This window comes from Dromaius novaehollandiae, chromosome 2 (assembly GCF_036370855.1).
Source record: "Dromaius novaehollandiae isolate bDroNov1 chromosome 2, bDroNov1.hap1, whole genome shotgun sequence".
Taxonomy (NCBI): Eukaryota; Metazoa; Chordata; class Aves; order Casuariiformes; family Dromaiidae; genus Dromaius; species Dromaius novaehollandiae.
The window spans coordinates 67,707,260-67,727,772 of record NC_088099.1 but is presented as its reverse complement, the minus strand read 5'-3'; the positions used below and the strand labels follow the sequence as shown (position 1 = coordinate 67,727,772).

The 20,513-nt window shown below is 39.2% G+C and overlaps 1 protein-coding gene across 9 annotated transcripts in view; it reads right to left on the bottom strand.

The window, feature by feature from the left end:
* Nucleotides 1–20,513, bottom strand: part of FHOD3 (formin homology 2 domain containing 3) — a 409,852-nt gene that overhangs the window by 79,204 nt on the left and 310,135 nt on the right. For 7 of the 9 annotated variants that reach the window (XM_064506705.1, XM_064506703.1, XM_064506709.1 and 4 more), the window contains 4 exons: nucleotides 18,606–18,731; nucleotides 8,243–8,377; nucleotides 4,804–4,854; nucleotides 37–251 (listed from right to left, as the gene is read on the bottom strand). In XM_064506705.1, the coding sequence (XP_064362775.1) occupies nucleotides 37–251; nucleotides 4,804–4,854; nucleotides 8,243–8,377; nucleotides 18,606–18,731 (527 nt within the window). The remainder of the gene's footprint in view (nucleotides 1–36; nucleotides 252–4,803; nucleotides 4,855–8,242; nucleotides 8,378–18,605; nucleotides 18,732–20,513) is intronic. The other 2 variants (XM_064506704.1, XM_064506711.1) reach the window with 1 other exon arrangement.

Genomic DNA, 20,513 nt, shown 5'->3' with positions numbered 1-20,513 from the left:
ACTGTCATGCTGTTCCCCCGCCTTGCCTTCACTTACCTTCTGAGGGCTGAGGAGTCCCACAGGGGGCGGAAGGGGTCTTCAGCTCTTCCTGGGTCTCAGCAGATGCTGGGCTGATGCACTTGGGTACGGGCGAGGATGGGGCTGAAGGAGATCTCAGGTTCAAGGACAGCTCACTTCTGCCTCGGCTTACACTCCGACTTTTCAGCTCCTTCTCATACTCCTCAGCTGCCAACCTCTCCAAGTATTTGTATCTGAAAGTTAAATTCCAAAGGGTTTCCGTAAAGAAAGAGAAGCCTGTGGTTGATGCTTGTTTATGGATGAAACACCTGCAGAGAATGAGCTGACTTCCTGACACAAGGGGTACAGCACTAAACTGTCCGCTTAGTCAAACTGCCAAAAAACGCGCACCAAAGCAAAGACTATTCCCCCGAAAAAAAGTGAAATTGCTCATGACAAAACAAAACCAAAAAATGGTAGAATTAAACAGTCCTTAGATATAGCTTTCTGTCTGCATAGTCCTTCTCCTTTTGGAAGCATTTGCCTGTCCTCCTTTTCACCCTCCTCCTCTACCCTCCTCCTCCTCCCAGCCCTCCCTCTCCCAAAACTAAAACTGGAGGGGGGGAACCCTCCAAAGCCAGAGCCCCTTAATACTGATACAAATAGCCAAAGTCTGAGACTTGCTACAAAGAGAGAAAAAAGATTCAGTGAAGCAGACAAAAACAGATCTCCCTGAAAATAATACCAATAATAAATGTTTGGACTGACTGTCTAAAGTCTCTGAACCTGCTTCTATTTGCTCTGAGAGCAATGCACTGGAATTCACTTTGTTCTCTCCAGAGTCTACAATGGAAAGTTTTCTTTTTTTTTTATTCTAAAAAATTTTTCTGCCGGACTCAGACATCCAATAGCTTGGGCCTGACGTCACATGTAGTTTATTCATCAAAGTCACTTTAAAAGAACAAGGATACATCTGTTTTGCATTTTAGGCAGGCAGAACTCACTAACTGTTTATTAAGACCAGCTACCAATCATATTCTTCATACTGTGCTTTATACATTTTGACCAAAATAACTTTGAAATATGTGCCTCTTCCAGATGTCTGCTAATTTTATCCACCATTATTTGCTAAGGAATAAATTCATGAATGCAGCTGTATCAGGCTTTAGACTGTTTATCTTACCCACAAGTGAACTGTTAAACAGGTTAATTGAGACTACCGCTTACGTCCCTGAAATGCTGTGGTCATCCTCCTCCAACCCGCTGTTGTAAACACTTCATAACAGGGAACACCTCTCCTCCCCCATTCTGCCACACTGACAGCCCAAATTAGTGTACAAGTGCACATTAAAAGCAGGAAGGGGAAAGAAGTCAGCCACATGTGGTAACAAACATGCTTCGTACATATGGTAACCACACACATGCACATTTGCAAACATCTATATAGAGCACAGAAACATGTCTTTGAAGAGCAATTCTTGTGTTTTCAGAGGCAATTTGCTTTATTGCAAACAGCAATAATGAAGAACAAACTCATTTTCTTTTATTCCTCCAGAGGTATGCACACACTTTGAACAAATTCTGCAAGAAAAAGAACCCCTACAGACTGTGGATGAAAATATAACAAATCACATACTTGTATGGTTATAAAATAGGAACTGTTTACAGTTCTAACATGACGCCAATTCTAAAGAATGGTTTTTGCCTTTTCAATAGAGGAGAAAGCCTTTTGCCTGCATTATCATAGTGTTTTGTTACAGTTAATGAAACCAGTCCTCCTTTGAACTGTGGTCAGTTACGTATTGTGGCTTCCCCCTCCTCAAAAATAGAGCAGATGGGACTTACGACTCATAAAGAGCCATTCAAATTGATGGCTATGCTAAAACAGGTACAGCCCAGCTGGCTGCAGCGAGGATTTTTCCTGTTTGCCATCACACTACAACAAAGATCTGGATGGATCCTTCCATAACAGGGGGAGCTACAATGTTCTATTGTCCTCAGCTCTTTTGCAGCTGCTTTAACATTCGAGCTTCTGTAGCTCTGTGCTGCACAGCTAACCAGCAAGCAGAGGACTATCAAGATGTGCCTTCTCAAAATATATCTTGTTCATTACGCTGAAAGAAAAAAGCTATCCAGAGCAGCAATCTCATGGCTGCACATGGGCATAACTTGTTATCAAATGGGCAAGCTAATAACTAGATATGGCAATGTAAACCAGGTAAGCAAAAATGATTCTAGACTCAGTCATTATCCCTTCACACTTGCCAAACAACATACATTTGGGGGGTGGGGGGTTCTTTTTATTTTTCCTTTTTTTTTTGGTTCAACCCAGTGTCTCAACAGCAAATGTCAAAGGCATCAAATTCACGAGATCTCATGAAGACCAAAATCTGATGGAGTGAAAAGGATGAGTAACACCTCTCCACTGGATTTAGTTCCTCCACTACAGGGCTGATAGAACACCTCTGTGTATATTGCCATATTCCTTTAAATCAGGGAAACCTGCTGCCATCATCATGCCTATGCTGACTCTTCTCTATAGATAAAGACTTCCAAATCTGTGCGTTATCCATCTGGTATACCTCCCAAACAGTACATTCCATTTATCATGGAATAAAAATACCATTACAAGTCCTTTAGGTCTCTGAACAATGCCCTGATGACTACTTAAAATACTCCTATACCAGCAAAGCCACCAGGTATGATGCTATCTGAACTGTAAACAGCACTGGAGATTGCTTGGGAGCACACCTTTGTCAGGATATTTTTAAAGTACCACTGAAAAATACCCAAGCAAAAAGTCCAAGACCAATCATAAAGAACAATATGAAATGAATGTTGCCAAGTTACTCTCAAATCCATGGAAATTGCAGGGGCCTCTCTCCCTCACAGAAAGCCCAACCCAAAAGCCATTGGAAAAGTTGGTGCTTGTATTCTGGAGCTCAGGGTTGACATGATAGTACTCAGCAGGCTCCAAAGATTTGACAGAATTTAGACAAAACAGTCCTTTTAATGGAGACTTTTGTCTGTATTCATTAGTCTTTCCTTTTACTTTTCCTAACTGATATAGAGGGAAAGTCTATATTTAAAGTAGCGCACAAACTTAGCGTTTTGCTTGCCATAAATATTTGTAGTCCGTATTTTAACCAGGATTTTCACACCTTGAATATAGCATTTGTTTAAGGTCCTTGCATTCTTTTACAACAAAACAACATTCAGCTTGCTGTATGAAAGTTCATTGTGCAAAGGTGCTTGTGGGAAAAGAGAGAATTATGTAAGGTCAATATAATGGACTACTTATGCCTGCCTTCAGTTACAGGAGTTTTCTCCAATATTTACATACAGTCAAAGCAAAGACGTGTGTGTCTTCCTTATGAGAAGGAACTTAAAGTTTAACGTTCCAGCTCAAAAGAGCCTCAAGGATAAAGACACATTGCTAATGACTGGTGAAATTGGCTCAGATTGCACAGCAATGATGTCCTGCTGGTGAACATTTCCAAAAAAATACTCCAGTTTACTTAGCGTGTTTCATTATAGCTTGAAAGTGCTGGAGAGCTCACTTCTAATTTGTCTCAAATTTAACTTACAAGTATGTTTGCTCTGAAAGGTTTTACTCAAGTTAGAGCAGTTTATGATGTTTATGTGCTCAGACGTACTTCATTTTACAAAATGCTTTAAACTATTTGCAATTGTTTTGGCTGGAAGGACAAAGGAAAGCCCATCAACCTTTGCTTACCCTTAGAAATGTCAAAATCATTTTTATTTCAGCCACAATAGGCATGCTGGTACATCAGATTCAAGTTTGCAGAAAAGAACTGCCTTCTATATGGTGGTTTTGAGAGAAAACCCAGCAACATGACAATTTCTGAGATGGCTACTCTCACATTTTGACATTAAAATTCCAATTCTTGACAATTCCACAAGTATCTCTGGATAGCAATCTCTAGAGAACCATAAAAGTAGAACTGAAGCAATCTGAATGATTTCTCATCTACTACTTATCTAGTAGCATGCACATTTTCCAGGTGAAAACAGGAGTTCCCTCCAGAGTTTGAGTAACTACTAGTGGAAGCAGAGATGAAGCTATTGGAAGGCAAAGGTCTCTAGTTGAGCGTTCTTTGAAAAACGTGCTTTCATAAGCACTGGAAGTCCCCAGCCTAGCCCATGGTTTCTGAACTATTATTTTTTTCTTTTTTAATTCAGTTGAAAAGTGCAGTCCACTTAAATATACTATTTAAATAAGATTAAAACAATGTTTCAACGATAAATACTGCTAACCTTATAAAATTTACTCCTTGGTGTTTAGAGAGACTGGCAAAGAATATCTGGCCCTAAAAGACAAAAGACTGTGCTGGGAGTAGGTCAGGCCCCATCGGCCTGCAGCTACAGTTTTGCAATGTTTATTACCCCTACTTCTTCCTATATCCTCAGTTGCCTTTTCTGACCCAGAAGGTTTGGGACACATTGGATGAGAAACATAGGCTTATTTGATTCATAACATTACTAAATCTGGGCAAATTTCTGATGCAAATAGAATAGGCAAACCTTATTTCCCAGACAAAGAGATAAAAGATAGATCAATCATTCTTACACATTCCAGTCCCACTGCTCTTTATTTATTGCTGTGCTTACAGCAGAACTTGATTCTCATTTTAATGAAACAACAGCTTTCTTATAGAGTTCTTTTTAAATAAATTGTTCCATGCATGTATAGTTAAAAATTTAAACAGCCAACAGCTACACAACAACTAATAATACAGAAAGCAGAAACAACCAAAGGAAAGAATGGATGCATTATATACAAACCTCTCTTCTCTTGCTTGTCTTAGTTCTTCTCTTTTGTCTAAATAATCACGGCTAAAAGGAGAATTGCAATAAGTTGCAGAGGAAACCAGAAGAATAAGGTCAGTAACAGAAGTATATGTACAGTAGGAGAAACCAAGAGCAGTACAAAGAGACTAATCAGAGACAATAAAGGCTGTTTTCAAAAAAAATTATTGAAGTTTGTTCTCTGAAAAAAATGCTTAAGAGTATGCATGTACACTTATGCATGCCAACAGCACACATGTAGTTTGGAAGGTCATTAGAATTACACTAGAATTAAATAAAAGAGTTTTAAGCACATATTGAAACCTGATAATCGGGATTATAGAAAATGAATTAGGGATGTTCATGAAGAGTAGGCCCTTTAGAGGTTATTCAAAATTATTCATTTGCTCCATCTCAAATGCACTGAAACAGTGATTGCTGGAATCTGGTAGGCTGAACCAAGGCACAGAGCATGCTGTATCTGCCCCACTTCTAAGGCACCTTTCCTAAATGTAATTGCCACAGTTAGAAACTCAACTGGCTAGTGCCAGTTTACCATTATTTAGTAGGACAATTCTTTGTTTTTAAAATGCACGTTTAGAATATACGACAGATAACATCCTTATTTATTTTTCTCCCTGAGTTTTAGATACAAAACTTCTTCTATCTCAGCTGCCCCTCCCACAGCTCCTCAAGCAACTCATATATTTAACTTCTCCCAAATCAACTTTGCTGAATGCCTGGGCACTGTAATTTCAGGTAAAAGTGTCAAATCCACAAATGTTTTTAGTGCAAAATTACTCAGGAAGCATATTTAACTCAGAAAACAGGAAAACCCAGTGAACATCCAGTATCTCAAAACCACAGAAAGATAGTTCCCTGCAGTACATTTTTAGTATTTTGCTGAATCTCATGGACAAAATCAACGAGACTTTCACCACATCTCCTAGGTTCTTCAGCAGTCTAACCAGGAGGATTTTCAGAACTCCTCCATGTATGGATGGAGCACCATTGTTTCTCTTCACATCATGTTTTTGAATGAACTACTCATCTACAATACCAATAGCTATCAAACATCTGCTGGTAACTGCTCTTTAAAGTTATGATTAACATGTAATACACATATTATTGTTTCAGGCTATCTCCACATACTTCAGAATCTGGTTACAGCTTCATCACATTTCAGAATATTCTTTACAATTACAATAGCGATGGGAATAACCCCAGGGGAAAAAACAAGGCTAGGATTTTTTTCAGCAGGAAAATGGTAACATTATTCTTTCCCCTCTGACTACTTTCACCCTTCCCTGCAGCTGAAGAATAATGCTTGTACTTTAGGACACAGTGTCCTATACATGCCATGGAGACAATAGTCCATTTATGGGGAAAAATATTCATTATGCAAAGCATTGCTTTTGCTAGCAATAGCTAATAAAGCATTTTAACACCTTTCCTAAAAAATCGCTCTTTCATAACTGGTGGTGCTCTCTTTTAAATTATCTCCAATTTATCAATAATGGTGCCAGAACCCACGGCAACATTCTTGAAGCAGAGTTGGAAAGAATGAGATAACAGATGAGTCATGATGGTAAATCCAGTACTGCTCACGAGTTTAAAAGCTGTGAATTGGAAGTGCTATTTTTAATCAAAAATACATCTTCAGAGTCTCCGGCCAAACTGATGGTTTGATAATGTAATCCCAAAAGAACTTTTATGAAAGTGTCTGTGATTATTTGCTGTGGCTTTGTCCTCCTCCTGCCAGACTGTTTAATCAACTGTGGAGTGCTGCCTGCCTGCAAAGACTGGCAAATTTGGAGACCCTCTACTCAAATACAAATTATAACTTTTGGGTGAGCCGGGAACTCAAATCTTGAAGATGAAAACACTGGGCATCCAAAATCTACTGTCTCAAGTATGTATGATCACTTTAACCAGTTTCTGATTCCAGAGTAATGGGATGAAGATGTATATTTTAAAAAATTTGTTTTTCTGACTTTAAGGAAGTTCTTTCAGTGACAGCACAAGTACCGTAGCCAGCCTCTAGTGAAATGTGCAGACCTGCTATTCAAACAGATCAAGCTGCCAAATGTCCTGGTGGTTTTTTGGTCTGAGAGTTTCCTTTTTGAATGATTATGTTTGCTGTCCATGACAGCCTGCAGCAGTCTGATGATACCACTCAGAGGGAGAGTTTTTGGAAGAGGCCTGAAGACTGAGAGCTGATTGTTTCTGTTTCAGAACTTGGGCAGCTGTTGGCTGCCAAAGATCCTATTATGGTGCTCTTCCACCTTCCCTCTGCCTCTCATTTTCTTCTAAACTAGCTATCTTCTGGAGCCAGCAGAATACCTCCTTCAACCAACCAACCACTAGCAAGTTATCCTCTTTCCAAATTCACTGTGACACAGATCATTTCCACTTCTTACTAAAGAGATGATTACACTGAAAACAATCCTGCATACTAATAAACAAACTCACAGGAAATCCTGTGCCATCTTTTCCATAAATATCAACTCTCAGGCTACAAAACATTTATCTTGCTATTCTTTAGATTAGTACAATCTTTCTTCTAACTCCTGACAATATTATTTAACTTTCACTCTTAATTATGAAAAAAGAAAAATCATGTCTTAGTGCACACTCTTCTGATCAACTAAGACAGCAGTCAAGTCACTTCAGTTATAGGTACCCTACCTATCCTAAGCCCACTGCAGTCTTTGCTAATGCCCGTACTGGGATTTCCAGATTTCCAGGCATGGACTTAACAAAAGAGAGGACTTCTCTCTTACTATCCTAAGGCAGCGCATGCTGGGGTCCCACTGTGTATGACATGACCTCAGCTGAGAAAAGGGAAGTCCTATATTTAGCTCTTCAGCCTTTGCCCCGAGATTTGATCAGTATTTGAGCAATAATTTTGAGAATTATTTTCTATCAGTTGCTGTTTCCAGGAGGAAGAAATGCACACTAAAAAAAAGCAGGGGAAAAGCATAGCAACCCAAACACTACCATACATTCCGAGAAGGCAAAATACTTTGACTTTGCCAAACACAAAAGCAAAAAGATGTCTCTGTTTGTCCACTTCTTCATGCCTTTCTTCCGTTGTTTCATCCTCAATACCTTACTGAGATTATACTTTGAGAGGGAGCACATTAGATGATTAATCCGGGCCTGTGCAGATATCTGGTCAGCGAAGTGAGCCTGGTAAATACATAGTTGGCTTAAAAAAAAAAATTCACTACTTTATTAAATGCCAAAATTCAGGATTATGGGTTTAATATGCCAGTCCTCAAGATACTTATGTCAAGAAACGTATCTAAAGAATTAGATAAGAAGATACACACAAACTATTCATCAATTCAATTATTTTGTAATTATATGTCTAAGTGATTTACAAACTTATCACACATTAAGGCAACATATCAATAGCAAATACGGTTCCTACTTGAATTTGTTTCTTTCTTCACGTTCTATCCTTTGCAATCTTTCTTCTCTCTCCTGACGTCGTCTTTCTCTTTCTGCTGCCAAGGACTCTTGGTGCTGCCGAAAAGATGACGTAAGGAGACCACCCAAAGCTGGCCTGCAGAAATGGAAGATATTTCTCAGGGCCACTTTTATTGATCATACTGACAAAAATTGGTAGCAATCATTTAGCAAGTAACATAATCCCAACCAACAGAATGACATGGCAAAAATCACATATGGATATGTCAAAGCTCTGACTAAATATCTTCTTGCCAAATTGATTTTTGATGCTATGATGAGCTTAAGAGCTACAGATAGAGGTAGGTTTCTTTTATTGCTAGATTTCTGAAGCACAAGTAAAATACCCTTAAGAATCTGTCAGCGTATTTCAACCGCAATATTGTCTAAATCATGTTTTTACTTTATAATGCTGCTAACTGAAAAAGCTGAATTTTGTAATGGGATTTTGAAATTTGAAAGGAAAAAAAAAGCTGGAATAATTTTCTATCACTTTCCAAACATGTCACGCAACAATGTTAAAAACAGATGTGCCATAAACACCTGAGAATCCTGTATTCAGAAAAGCAAAAACTAAAAGGAGATCTCAGAACTGCACTTGGGAGTTTGAATGCTCTCTTAAACAGGGGCTTATTTTTCCTTCATACATTACTAAATCCCATTATCACAATTTCCTTCCTGCATGTGCTGCAAGGGCAAAATGAATCACGTATAGAAACGTACCAACACCATATACAGGGACAGCACAGTTAGTTACCGTAGTCAGGCATCAAATGGGTTACCCACTTTCTTCTCCTTGCCCAAGGCAGGATTTAGTCTACTCAAACCATTCTCAAAAGCTGTTTATCTGACCTGCCTTAAAAATCCCTGCCGATGGAGCTACCAAGGGCCATGTACTTCGGTGCTTACCTACCCTTACCAGCACGAAAGGCTTCTCTGATGTCTAACCTAAACCCCTTTCTGGCTATTTATGCCCAGTCGCTCTGGTTCTTTTACATGAAACAGCTTTGATCAGCAAATACACTTTAAAAAGCCGTATTTATTTATGCTTGCAGCTTGGCTGGGACACATTTTTTTTACTATAACAAATGCTTTGGCTAGGAGGACGACTTCTCTTACACATCTTATCCCCAAAAGGGCAATATTGGTACCACTGCCTCTCATGTGACAACAGACTTACCTCAGCATAAACATGCCTTTTTTCCTGTCTGTTACACGGAATAAATCTGTATTGTTTCAGGGCAGCTTTATACAGATGTAAAAGCATCCGTATTAACTGAATTAGACTGATAAAATCAAAAAAACATAGCCCGTGTAGAGTGGTTTCTTTGCATTAGTGTAACATCAGTTTTGCAAGGAAGGAAATAGATGTTCCCTTTTTAGAAAAGAAACCAAAACCTGTCTAAAGTAAGGCTCCCAAACCAGCAACACAAGCCCTAAATAAAGGTTGATTATTGTTAAGCAGCTAGATCGTTTACCTTATCTTTTTACTTACCTATGGCTGCACAATGTAGGCATTTAGTGTAAAGGCACCAATTCACCAGTGAAAATAGGTGAAGGAGAAAACAAAAACATTCAGGCAAAACTCTCTTCCCTGAATGTCTATGTTTACGCAAGCGGCAATCCCACAAACATAGCCATTTCAGCCCCACTTGGAGTAGGACAGGGTGAATAGAGTTTCAATAATTTCAAGAAATTGAATTTCAATATGTCATATCCCACCCACATAAACATTACGTAAGATGGTATAAAACTTGATATTCTGTAAGCCTCCTTCCTGGCACTACTCCAGAGCTCCAGTATCAATGTTGGATCACACTCAAACCCATAAAAGTCTCCAATATACCTCATCACTATGAAAAGGAAAAAAAAAATCCTCAAACCCTTGACAGTCAAGTTTGTGTGGTGACTTTTCCCTTGAATGTACTTTAAATTCATTTTAACCTTCACCCTTTTAGTGCACCCTGCAAGAAAAAGCTGTCAGCAGAAACAGTGGCATCAGTGTATCTATTAAGATTTAAAAGGTAGAGCTCCATGCTGGTGGTACTATGAAAAAACATGGCAGTAAGGTCGGGTGTGTCATCAGGAATTGCTCTAGAAAGTGGAAAACTGGACAGCGTCTCCACATGAAAACCTCTGGAAATGAACTGAAAGAGATGGCAAAAGGTGAGTTCCTATCAAAACTGTATTCAACTCTGTTCCACGTATTTACTTGCATATACGTAATGCATGTACACTTGCACATTCTACATCCCATCCAGTGGCCCCAAAGGCTGACATCTCCATTTAGAGTCACAGGAAGTTATGACTTAATAAAACTTGAAGGAAAATTAAGGGGAAGGATGCGGTGATACTGAGATACTCAAAAGAGGGTGAGGGCCCAGCCCATTTTGTGACTGTAATTTTGCACAGGATCCAGCAGGTTGGAGACCTTGAGCTCTGACTAAGCCCTTTGGGGCTCTACAGTAAATACAAATTCTTATCCATGGGATTATAGGGAAATCTTTTGGAGATATGGGATTCTAACCTGGCCCTAGAACTAAAATGTCTCCATATACCAAAACACCTTGTTTGGAGCTTGATCTAGCACAGTTTGGCTTGCATTTTCACTTGTTTAAAATTTGCAGCTGTATGAACGGCAGCTTCACAACTTACACAGAAGATTTATAGCCATATAGACAGAAAAAAAGCCAACACCTAAGAAACTACTAAAAATTAATGCATCCTATTAGCTTGCCACCTCTTGAAAACTGCTCAAATCAATAATAACTAGCCAACTGCAACTGTAGGTGAGCAGCCTTTATCATTTAGTAAGTTCTAACCTTAATTTTCTACATGTGCATAAATTAAAACTGAAAGAAAGAGGTGTTACTTTCAGACTGCACAAGCCTGTAAAACAGCCAGAAGGAAAAGCAAGTGGTAAGATCTATTCCTCAAATATTCTCAAGGATGATTTTGGAAAAGGAATTTGTCTACGTATGGTTTGTCTGCAATATAGGTTTTTCTCCTTGCATCTCAGTCGCAGTAATGCTCAAAGTAAATGCTGTCTCTCAAAGAACTCATGGTTTAATCGCAAATGGGATTTGCAATTGCCAGACTAGCTGGTGGGAATGCTTGAGCTAAGCCTTTAGAAAATGTTGGTGCTTTGTCACTGTTCGAAGGGTGACAGCATCTTCAGGCCTCAAGAATGTTTGGGTCTCACTGTTGCAGGCTGCATTTTAAAAATGGGCAAGTATGGAGAAAGTTAAAAAAAAAAAATGGCATGGAATCAAAGGTGCTAAGATATTTTAAAGAAAAAGAATATGGGAATACTCAATGAAAGCATAACAGAGTGATCACTCGTGAAACTGGATGATAGCTAATATATGCCAGCATTTAAATGTTGGTGTTATACGTTACCAAACAGTAATATCAAACATTTGTTCAATTTTATAAATATAATCTAGAAGGATCCGTATTCTGACAACTATTCTTAGTCTTGTAGCAAACACAATGCTATTAAGAATGGACTGTTAATATGAAAATATTAAGAAAATCTTTGTTCAGTCTGCTGTTAAAATCGGCAAAAGCTGAACAAAGTATGTTATTACATTCTCATTCCAGGGAGAAAACACATAGCAAGAATATGTTTGTAAGTCTAAGGGTCTGTGAACAGAGCTCCATACCACGGCATTATGACTTGGGGACAAAGAGGCCGGTAGTTACTTATCATCTGGTTGGAAGATGACAGAAAAGAGTAAAGAAAAAAAAAAGGAACAGAAGGAGGAAAAAAGGCATATACATAAGGCTGGGGGATCAAAGCAAAAACACTGTAGGCCAAAACTCTTTTGAAAGAAAACTCAGTTAAACTGACCTACTGCTTTTAACACACAAGTGAATTAGTAACCATTATTAAATAACAGAAGTTGGTGAGACACAATATATGTCACACTTTTTTGCAAGTACTTGCACTTTTCTGACAATACTCCATCGCAGAGTAGATAGAAGATACACTATACGTTGTTAAAGCGAGTAAGAGACCTGAGCTATGACATTCTCATTGAAAACTGAAGAAAGTATTTCTGTCTTATTCTAAGCCTTTTTATTATAGCAAAATTGCAATTATCAACCTCAAATATTCTTCATTTATGTCAACTTTTAAATATTCTTTTGGGGCTACATTTTCCCCTGCTAGTTGAACTTCTTAAACTCACTAAATGAAGATGTGTATCTATAGCAAGAATACAAAATACAAATGTATATATTAGGAGCTGAAAAAAAAAATTAACGTGTGACATAGGAGAGGAAATTCCTTTAGGTCATAAGGTTAATATTCAGAATTTTCTTTAATATAACAAGGACCAGAATCATTAATTATCTTAATAAGGATGCGCTAATTAATTGGTTTTCCGAAGTGCTCCTGCTCCAGCAGTCATGGGAACCTTAGAAGGAGGGAACACCAACAGATAGCTCCAAGTCTAAAATAGGCCCTAAGTAATTCTGAATGTCTCTTGGCTTTAACAAAATAAATCCGCCATCCAGCTCAGAAAGAGACAAAAGAGGAGGCAAAGCTGCCAAGAGCCATATTGCTTTTCACAGTTAAAGCCACTCTCCTTGTGTTATGTCTCTCTACATGACATGACAAATTCAAAAGTGTGTTGATATAAGAATTTGCAAACAGACTAAACATTACTCGAGGAATCTTTACAAAACTTCTCTCAAAAATAAACAAAAAATTGAGAGATAAAACTACCAACTAACAGTTCCTTTGAGAAAGAAACTTGAGAATCGCTGAGAGGAGAAGTGATTAACGTCAGACTTTTAACTGGCCCGCAAGGCTGCAGAAAAACAAAGCGCTAACAAGGGGCCATCGCTGTGCAGAGCAGGGCAGGCGCAGGGACTTTATATGTGCACGTTATTCTTTTGCAGCCTGATGGTCACAGTTTTTACACTGTGTTTGTGTCTTGGACCTGAACGGAGGCTAACAGGCAGCTTCGGACTAATGTGAGTCCCAGAGCAGTTAGAGGTGGCTTGCAGAGCCCCGCTAGACGTGGAAGGCACCTGTGGTGTGGTGCGGTGCGTCCTCCCTGCGCACCGGGTGTTCAGCCAGCAACGCGCACAACTTCATCGCAAGACTGCTTGCATAGCAACTGAGCCAGCGTAAGCAGCCACTGCTACCCAAATTGTAAATTGTCATGTAATTCCTAAGATGGTGTTTCCTAAAACAACCTCAGCAATAAAGTGGCCTGGGAAAACCCGACCAACAACCATCCTACTCCTTCCCCATTATATTATTCAGAGTGAAAGATGTGCTTGGGATTCACCACAAGAAAATGCAGCCACTGTCTCTGTTTCAAAAGCCCCGGAGCATATAATAAAAGAGACAGAAGATGGTACAAGCAGAAAGAATATAAAGCCAAGGAAAGGGAAACTGTTCCTGGGCAAAGACACTGTGCAATGGGTTTTGTTTTACAGGCTGCTTGCTTTTCCCTAGCATTCAACATTTGGAGTGAGGTAACTCCAGGGTGCAGATTAGTGATGGATGGCTAATTAAAAAAAAAAAAGAAAGAAAGAAAGAAAGAAAAGAGTTATGAGAATCTGCCAAGAAACTTTGTCCAGCAGCAGGTCCCTGGTGGCGTAGTCAATTACAGGAACATTGAGTTTTAGTAGAAGATCTAAATCAAAAAGCTGTTTAACATTCTCCAAGATTTTCTTTTTTTTAAGAGACACAAGTCTGAAGAAGAACCAGACTGCCAAAAATCACTGTTTCAGGCACCCAGAGAGGGGTCAAAACTCAAAGGAAATCTATTTACAGACTTTTACTGCATTTCTTCTGTTTAGGTTTCTGGCATGCTTTTTAAAGCATCTTTAAACTCAGTGAAGAAAAAATTGTGTATGATCTAGTCCTGCTAAGCTTAGTGTCTATGTGCACGTGTTGTAGAAATACACATGAAGTTTATCCTGAAGGATAAGCTGTGTGGTACATTTACCCTTAAAAGACATATAAGACAGAGTTGACCACTCCGTGTTCAAGGCCATGCTCCGTGGGAGCTCAAGGTAACGCAGTGCCACAGATCATAAAACAAGAAAGTCGGAAGACAGGCAATGAGATATGACACGTTTCTTCTTTCTTCGTCTGTTTTCTAATAGTCTGGGAAAGCTGGAGGGTGCAAACAGGAATAATTTGAAAGTGTCACAGAGGCCCTTCCCAAGCTTGGAGATTTGGAGGAACTGCAGAGGGACCAAGCAAAGGTGCAGCCTGACCTCATACTGGTAGGGCAGGAGGACCCAAAAGTGGTGGCTTGCACGTCGAACTTTCTGACACATAGTTTAGCAGACAGAGGCAGGAGAACTATGAATTCCTGCTATCAAGCCCAGTGGGAACTCTCTCCTGGCAAATGCATCACAAGAAACACACCAGTGGGAAATAAAAGATATTTTTCTGGCAGTGGAATGAATTAAAGCTGGTGGAGAATGAAGGAGCTCTGGCCTCAGAATTTAGACCTCCTCCAGTGTCTCCACTAACTATGGCTGTGAAAAAGACACATACACTTCAACACTAAAACACAGTGAGGGGTTGTGAAGCTTTCCAAGTACTGAGGCTAGTACCCCAACTTTTCAGTGATGCACAATAACTGTAGATTCCAGTCTGCAGCTTTCAATTTCAGTGACCATACTAGATTGAGAAGCTGAGAAGGTGATCTTTGGATAAACAGAAATATCCTAGATATGAGCTCAAGACAAGGAAATCTGGAAGAGTCTTAGAAAAAAAAATCTCCTCTTGAACAAGAAGGCTATTCAGAGCTCCAAAAAATACTTTTCTCCCTGGTATGCTCCAGCAATGTCTTGCTATTCCCCTTTTCTAGCTGAACGTATGAGATTATGAAATTGAGATCAATAAAACTTTTTCATTTGTGAAGGCGGGGGGAGAGTTAATTGGTGATTAATCATGAAGACATGAAGAGTGGGAGCAGTGTATTTATGGAGCAAAGTGGCCTTTGGCAGTCTAAAACCAGAGGGCTAAGGTATCTCTCCTGTGCATTAGAAGCATGCTTCATGAGTGCAGGGCTATGAAAGAACCAGTATCCTTCTTCCTTTCTCATTAAGGTACCGAACAGAAAGTGCCCTGTAATCTGCCCTCATTCTGCAGGATTCCCATTGCGGCAATATGTATTTTAGAAACATGGCTCTCCACAGGGGACCCAGAGAAATGAGAGGGAAAGAACAGTATTGCAAGAAGCTGGCAAAAGGCTGCGGCTGAATTTAGAAACCAAGAAACAGCCAAGTAAGCCTTTTCTTCTGATGTACAATCACAAATATATAACATTATGTGTATTTCAAAGAACAAAATCTAGTTACTTTTGCACTGAATTATACCGCTCTTCTTGATCCCTCCTGATCTTAGCCAAAGAGGGCTTTAAAAGTACGAATGTCAGCATGTCAACCGCACTGCTGCTTTCCACCTAAGTTGTAGCTCTTGTTTACACAAGCAAAATGCAGCCAAAGTTTTGAAAGGCCTGTCAGTTCAACCCAGTGGAGCATGAACCATTCTGTCGGGCACTGCTCTAAATGCTCTTCCTTCCTTCCTTTTCATTTGCTAAGGTCAGATAAACAGTACCAGGAACTGCATGTGAAGCTCTTCCCTACATGATAAAAGACAGGGATCTTTCTATGAAGTCCTTGGACAACTGTAATCATAAGCTCAAAGCAGAAAACTCACCTTGGAGCTAACCATAGATATGCATCTGCTTCTTATCAAGTGTCTTCCTCTCCCTCCTTGCCCTCTTCAGCTTTTAGCTTTTCTTTTTGTCTGAATCTGTGTAGACTTTTACCATCAGGAGATAGGAAATAGTGTTTACATAATCTAAGGCAAACACCATGGAAAGAAGACTGAAAAGTTTCACAATATTTTCCACTTACTAGTTAGTGATGAATGTAACATGCATTATAAAATCTACTCTCTAACAAGCAAAACGCCATCCATAGATCTCTGCATGTGCATCTCTGCACTTCATATATTCCAGGACAACGAAGTAAAACCATGCTTCTGCCCTTCTTCAAAGCAGGCATGTCCTCAGAGCCAGCTGACCAGTACATCTGGAACAGCGGTGCACCCAGAAATAACGTGGCGTGATGCAAAACAGCAGTATGAACCCTGAAACTGCAAATTTCATTAGCTTTTAAGAAACAACCACATCTATTCTGCAAGCAACACATGCATTTTTCACACCTCTCAGAGACTCACAAACAAAATGCGTCAGTCCATAGCATCCCTCAAAAATAAGAATGTGCAAATACTAGGGAGCTCAACCGCCATGAATAGCAAGCTACGAATTTAAATAAGAGAAAGGAGATTTTACCATGTGAGGCTGAAAGAGGTAAATGCAGCCTGAAGGAAAGGCAGAGATGCATTCAGGCACTTGAACACATAAAAGAGCTCTGCTTGTTGAAGGCAGAGTGTTTTCCAATTTTACAGAGAAAAGCAGAACAAAATGTAATACCTGGAAGATGCAGCTAGACAAAATTGCCTCCAAAATATGAAATATTTTCCTAGCAGCGATGATGAATACTGGAATGCTTTCCAGGAGAAGTCATGCACTGTCACGTTAAAACGCGGGAAGGTACGGCGCGCTTTCATTTAGCTTCTGAGAGACACATTACAGGTCAGAATAGACGATTACAGACCTCCCTTCTGGCCTCACTATCTATGAATCTGCAAATTTTACAGCTTCATCCTGTGGGGCCAAGACATTTTGGCTCCCAACCAGCAACGGACTTACGCGTATGCTGAAATGAAAGGTTACTTCCCTTACTGGCTCCAGGTCAGCCTGATCAGCCTCTTGCAGGATAGCCCCAACTATCTTTAGCTATCTCAGTGTTTGAGCACTTTGGGGATTCTTTTCTGCATGAGCAATCAGAGGCTGACAAGAGCTGAGGTCTGATAAACTACAATTTCAAAAGCAAGGGGATGGCTGTAATTCTGGCTTATCTTGCACCTATTCTTCTAATGCAAAAGCAGGTGAAAACGCTCCTGTAGATTTTTTTTGTTCCAGTTTAGGTTGGCAATAATTTAATTCAGATCGGGAAAGACAAACCAAGCAAGGTTGCTCTAGGAAGATAAGCAACGAAAAATGATGCCTTTTCCCAAAGATAAACTTAATGTAATTATTCACTTGAGAAAAAGGATGAAATCAATATTTGTGGCTGGAAATACTTACACGCTAAAAGAGTCTAACTCGACCCATTCTGAATAGTGGACTGGAAAAGATGTGTCGCAATAGCTAGTTTTAAAAATATATACGTACTCAAAAACATATACATGTATTTCTATACCTATGTATAGATACCTAAACATTATTAATAAAAATTAATTGGAATATAGTCAAAAGAGCCTGCAAAAACAGTCCTCAGCTCAGGAACACTGACTGGAGATGGAGTTTTTATGAATTAGAGGCCAATTTGGCAACATACAACACTTAACCCACCTGGCCTAATTGGAAATTCTTTAAAATTAAATTATCTTGACAGTAAGTGTAATTAAAAACTTCTACGTTTTCTCCTTACACTCAGCACTACATCCTTTGAAGCTGTCATGTACTTGCAAGTAGTAACAGTCAGTTACCTTTTGGTGGTCCTAATCTCTTGCTAAGAAGAATTTCTTTCATGTATCCGCAACACTCTTTCTATTCCCGTCCCCCCATAAGTACCTTATATAATTCACCATAGTATTTTGATTGGTCAAAGATTGCTGGCATTTTGCTGTGGTGGTTTTTCCTTATTTATTTTTTTATTTATTATTATTTTTTTTAAGTGAGATGATAGCTGATAGGTTAATGAGAATTTCCTATACTTGTAGTAAGAACATTTTTGGCCATGGTTAAATATGAGGCATAAGATGTATTTTCAAGGAAGAACAAAATTAAGGACTAGGAAATTCTGAGCTAAACACAGGTTTCCAAGATCTCATTCTTGATTTAAGACAATATAAGCAGAAGTACATCAGTCTAAACTGATCTGATTTTAAAAATGAACAGAAATAAAAATGTGCTTTAACTCACCTTCTAATACTTAGAACAGCATTAGTGTAAGACAACTCTGTTTTATCCATTTTAAGGGGACGCAGAGGTGGAGTGGAAATAAATCCAGCCTTTAACACTAACTCTGTGAACAGCGACTCAAGAATGAGTGGGGAAAAGAACATTTCTAGCTTTTTGTACATTCTCTTCCCAATATTAGGAAAAATCTGGCTAGAAGATATTTCCAATACTCATTCAGAGCAACTTAAACATTTCTCCTTCACCTTCCGTCCAAAGCAAATGTGTCAAAATGCTGATTAAAATACAAACCTGTCCGATTTGGTCTCCTGAGGCGGTGACAGAGTTGTCCCATAACGAGAAGTGGGTGTCGTAGGGGCACTCAGTCCAGAGTAAGGTCGCGGAGAAGAGTAAGAGTTGCTGCCATAGCTATTGTACCTGGAGTGGTGAGAAGAAAAATAGCAGAAAAGGAGAGAGACAGAGAGACAAGAAATAGTCAGCAAGCAGACATGCGACAGCAAACCTGGTTTAGGGGGTGGGAATGCTGCCATACCCCAGAACTCCCCAGACATCCAGCTTCTGAAAATATTCCTCTAACCCCAGCTTCAATATATGTAGCCTGTCATCTCCTTTTAATATAACCCATGCCATGGAAAGACTTGATTTGAATACTGAGCTATTGGTATGGAGATTAATGAGAGATTAGAATGATCCTCTTAAGCGACTGTTTTGAGTTGGAATACTTAAATCACTGCTCAGTTACTCAGATTTATTCGCTGGTTTGGGAGCTGATACCCAGCCATTAAGAAAGGGACCGAAACGATACATGTCAGCAGAATTCGTCCCTAGTGAAATTAAGGAAAAGGGCAGCATTCCCCAGGCACCAACTGAACACGGACGCACATGATTTGCGAATGTTTGTGTTACAAATGAAAAACATCCACATTCTTTTCAATTAAAGCAGGCTGTATACATTTGCTTTCCCCTCCTCCAACGTAAGTTATAGCTTATGTGCCATATCTTACAGCGTCTGTGAAAAATCATCACCATGGTTAAAAAGACTTTTCTCCGGAAGCATGGCTTTAGGAATTTCTACCAGCCATTTGCTCTATTAAAAAAAAAAAAAGAAAAAAAAAAAAAAAAAGAACTTGACTTCAATGTGAGTTTGCTGATCAAAGAGAAATTGATTCCAGGACTCTTGGAATGGGCCACCTCCCCAGAGTCCCTTGTAGCAATGTTTCCATCCTGGCCCTTGCAGTGAATAGAAAAGGCAATGGTATTGCTTTGCTGGGCCTTTTAACCATTGTATTTAAATGGCTTGTCAAAGAGACATAGAGATTCCCAATCATGGAAAAACATTAACTTTTCTTTTCACAGAAAACGTCATTTTCCCGCCTGGAAAGCGTACAATGTTCTGAAGGTAAAGTAGTCTACATGGCCAACTCATCCAAATGACAAAAGTCAGTTCAGGAAAAAGGAACACTTCATTTTCTTTATTATAGTTCATGACATATGATATACTCTCCTTTATCTTATCCTTTCTCTGCCTTCTCTTCTCCCACATGCGTCAGCACTAAGTAATTTCTCTTCAGTCAGAGATTTTATTTGAAAATACTGGTTGGTCTTCCTTTATCTCCATTTAACACATTCACTTAGTCATGCAAAATTTCATTCAAAGTTTCAGACTCCATTCCTTAGGGTACAACAGCACTGCTAACTGCCAAGGCCAGTGTTAAAATCAGAATAAATTTCGGTTAGGAGTTTTTATATATATATATACACGCGCGTGTGTGTATATATATATATATATGTAAATAATGGAAGGAATCATGCTTTATACAGAAACCTTCTTATCGATTATTATGTTTACTTTTCACTTCCTCTGCCCCTTGAAAAAGTGGACACACTGCAGAATCTTATCTTAGACTAGGGAATTTCAATGAGGCCAAAGTTAAGAAAACCCCCAATTAAAAATGGGGACAACACATCTTCTATAGGCTCAGAGCAACGAGTGTTAGCAAATCAAATTTAGAGAGACTAGCATGTGGCATCCCTCAAAATCAAATTTAGAAGGCAAAAGAGAAGCTAGGACAGTAGCGAGTCAAAACCTATGCATCAGCTTAAGCTTAAGTCTGCATCCTATGTACCATGTTTTTTTCTCTGACCTTCTTCTGGTGGTTGCTATTACTTCCATTTTTCTGTCATGTCTGATATATCGAT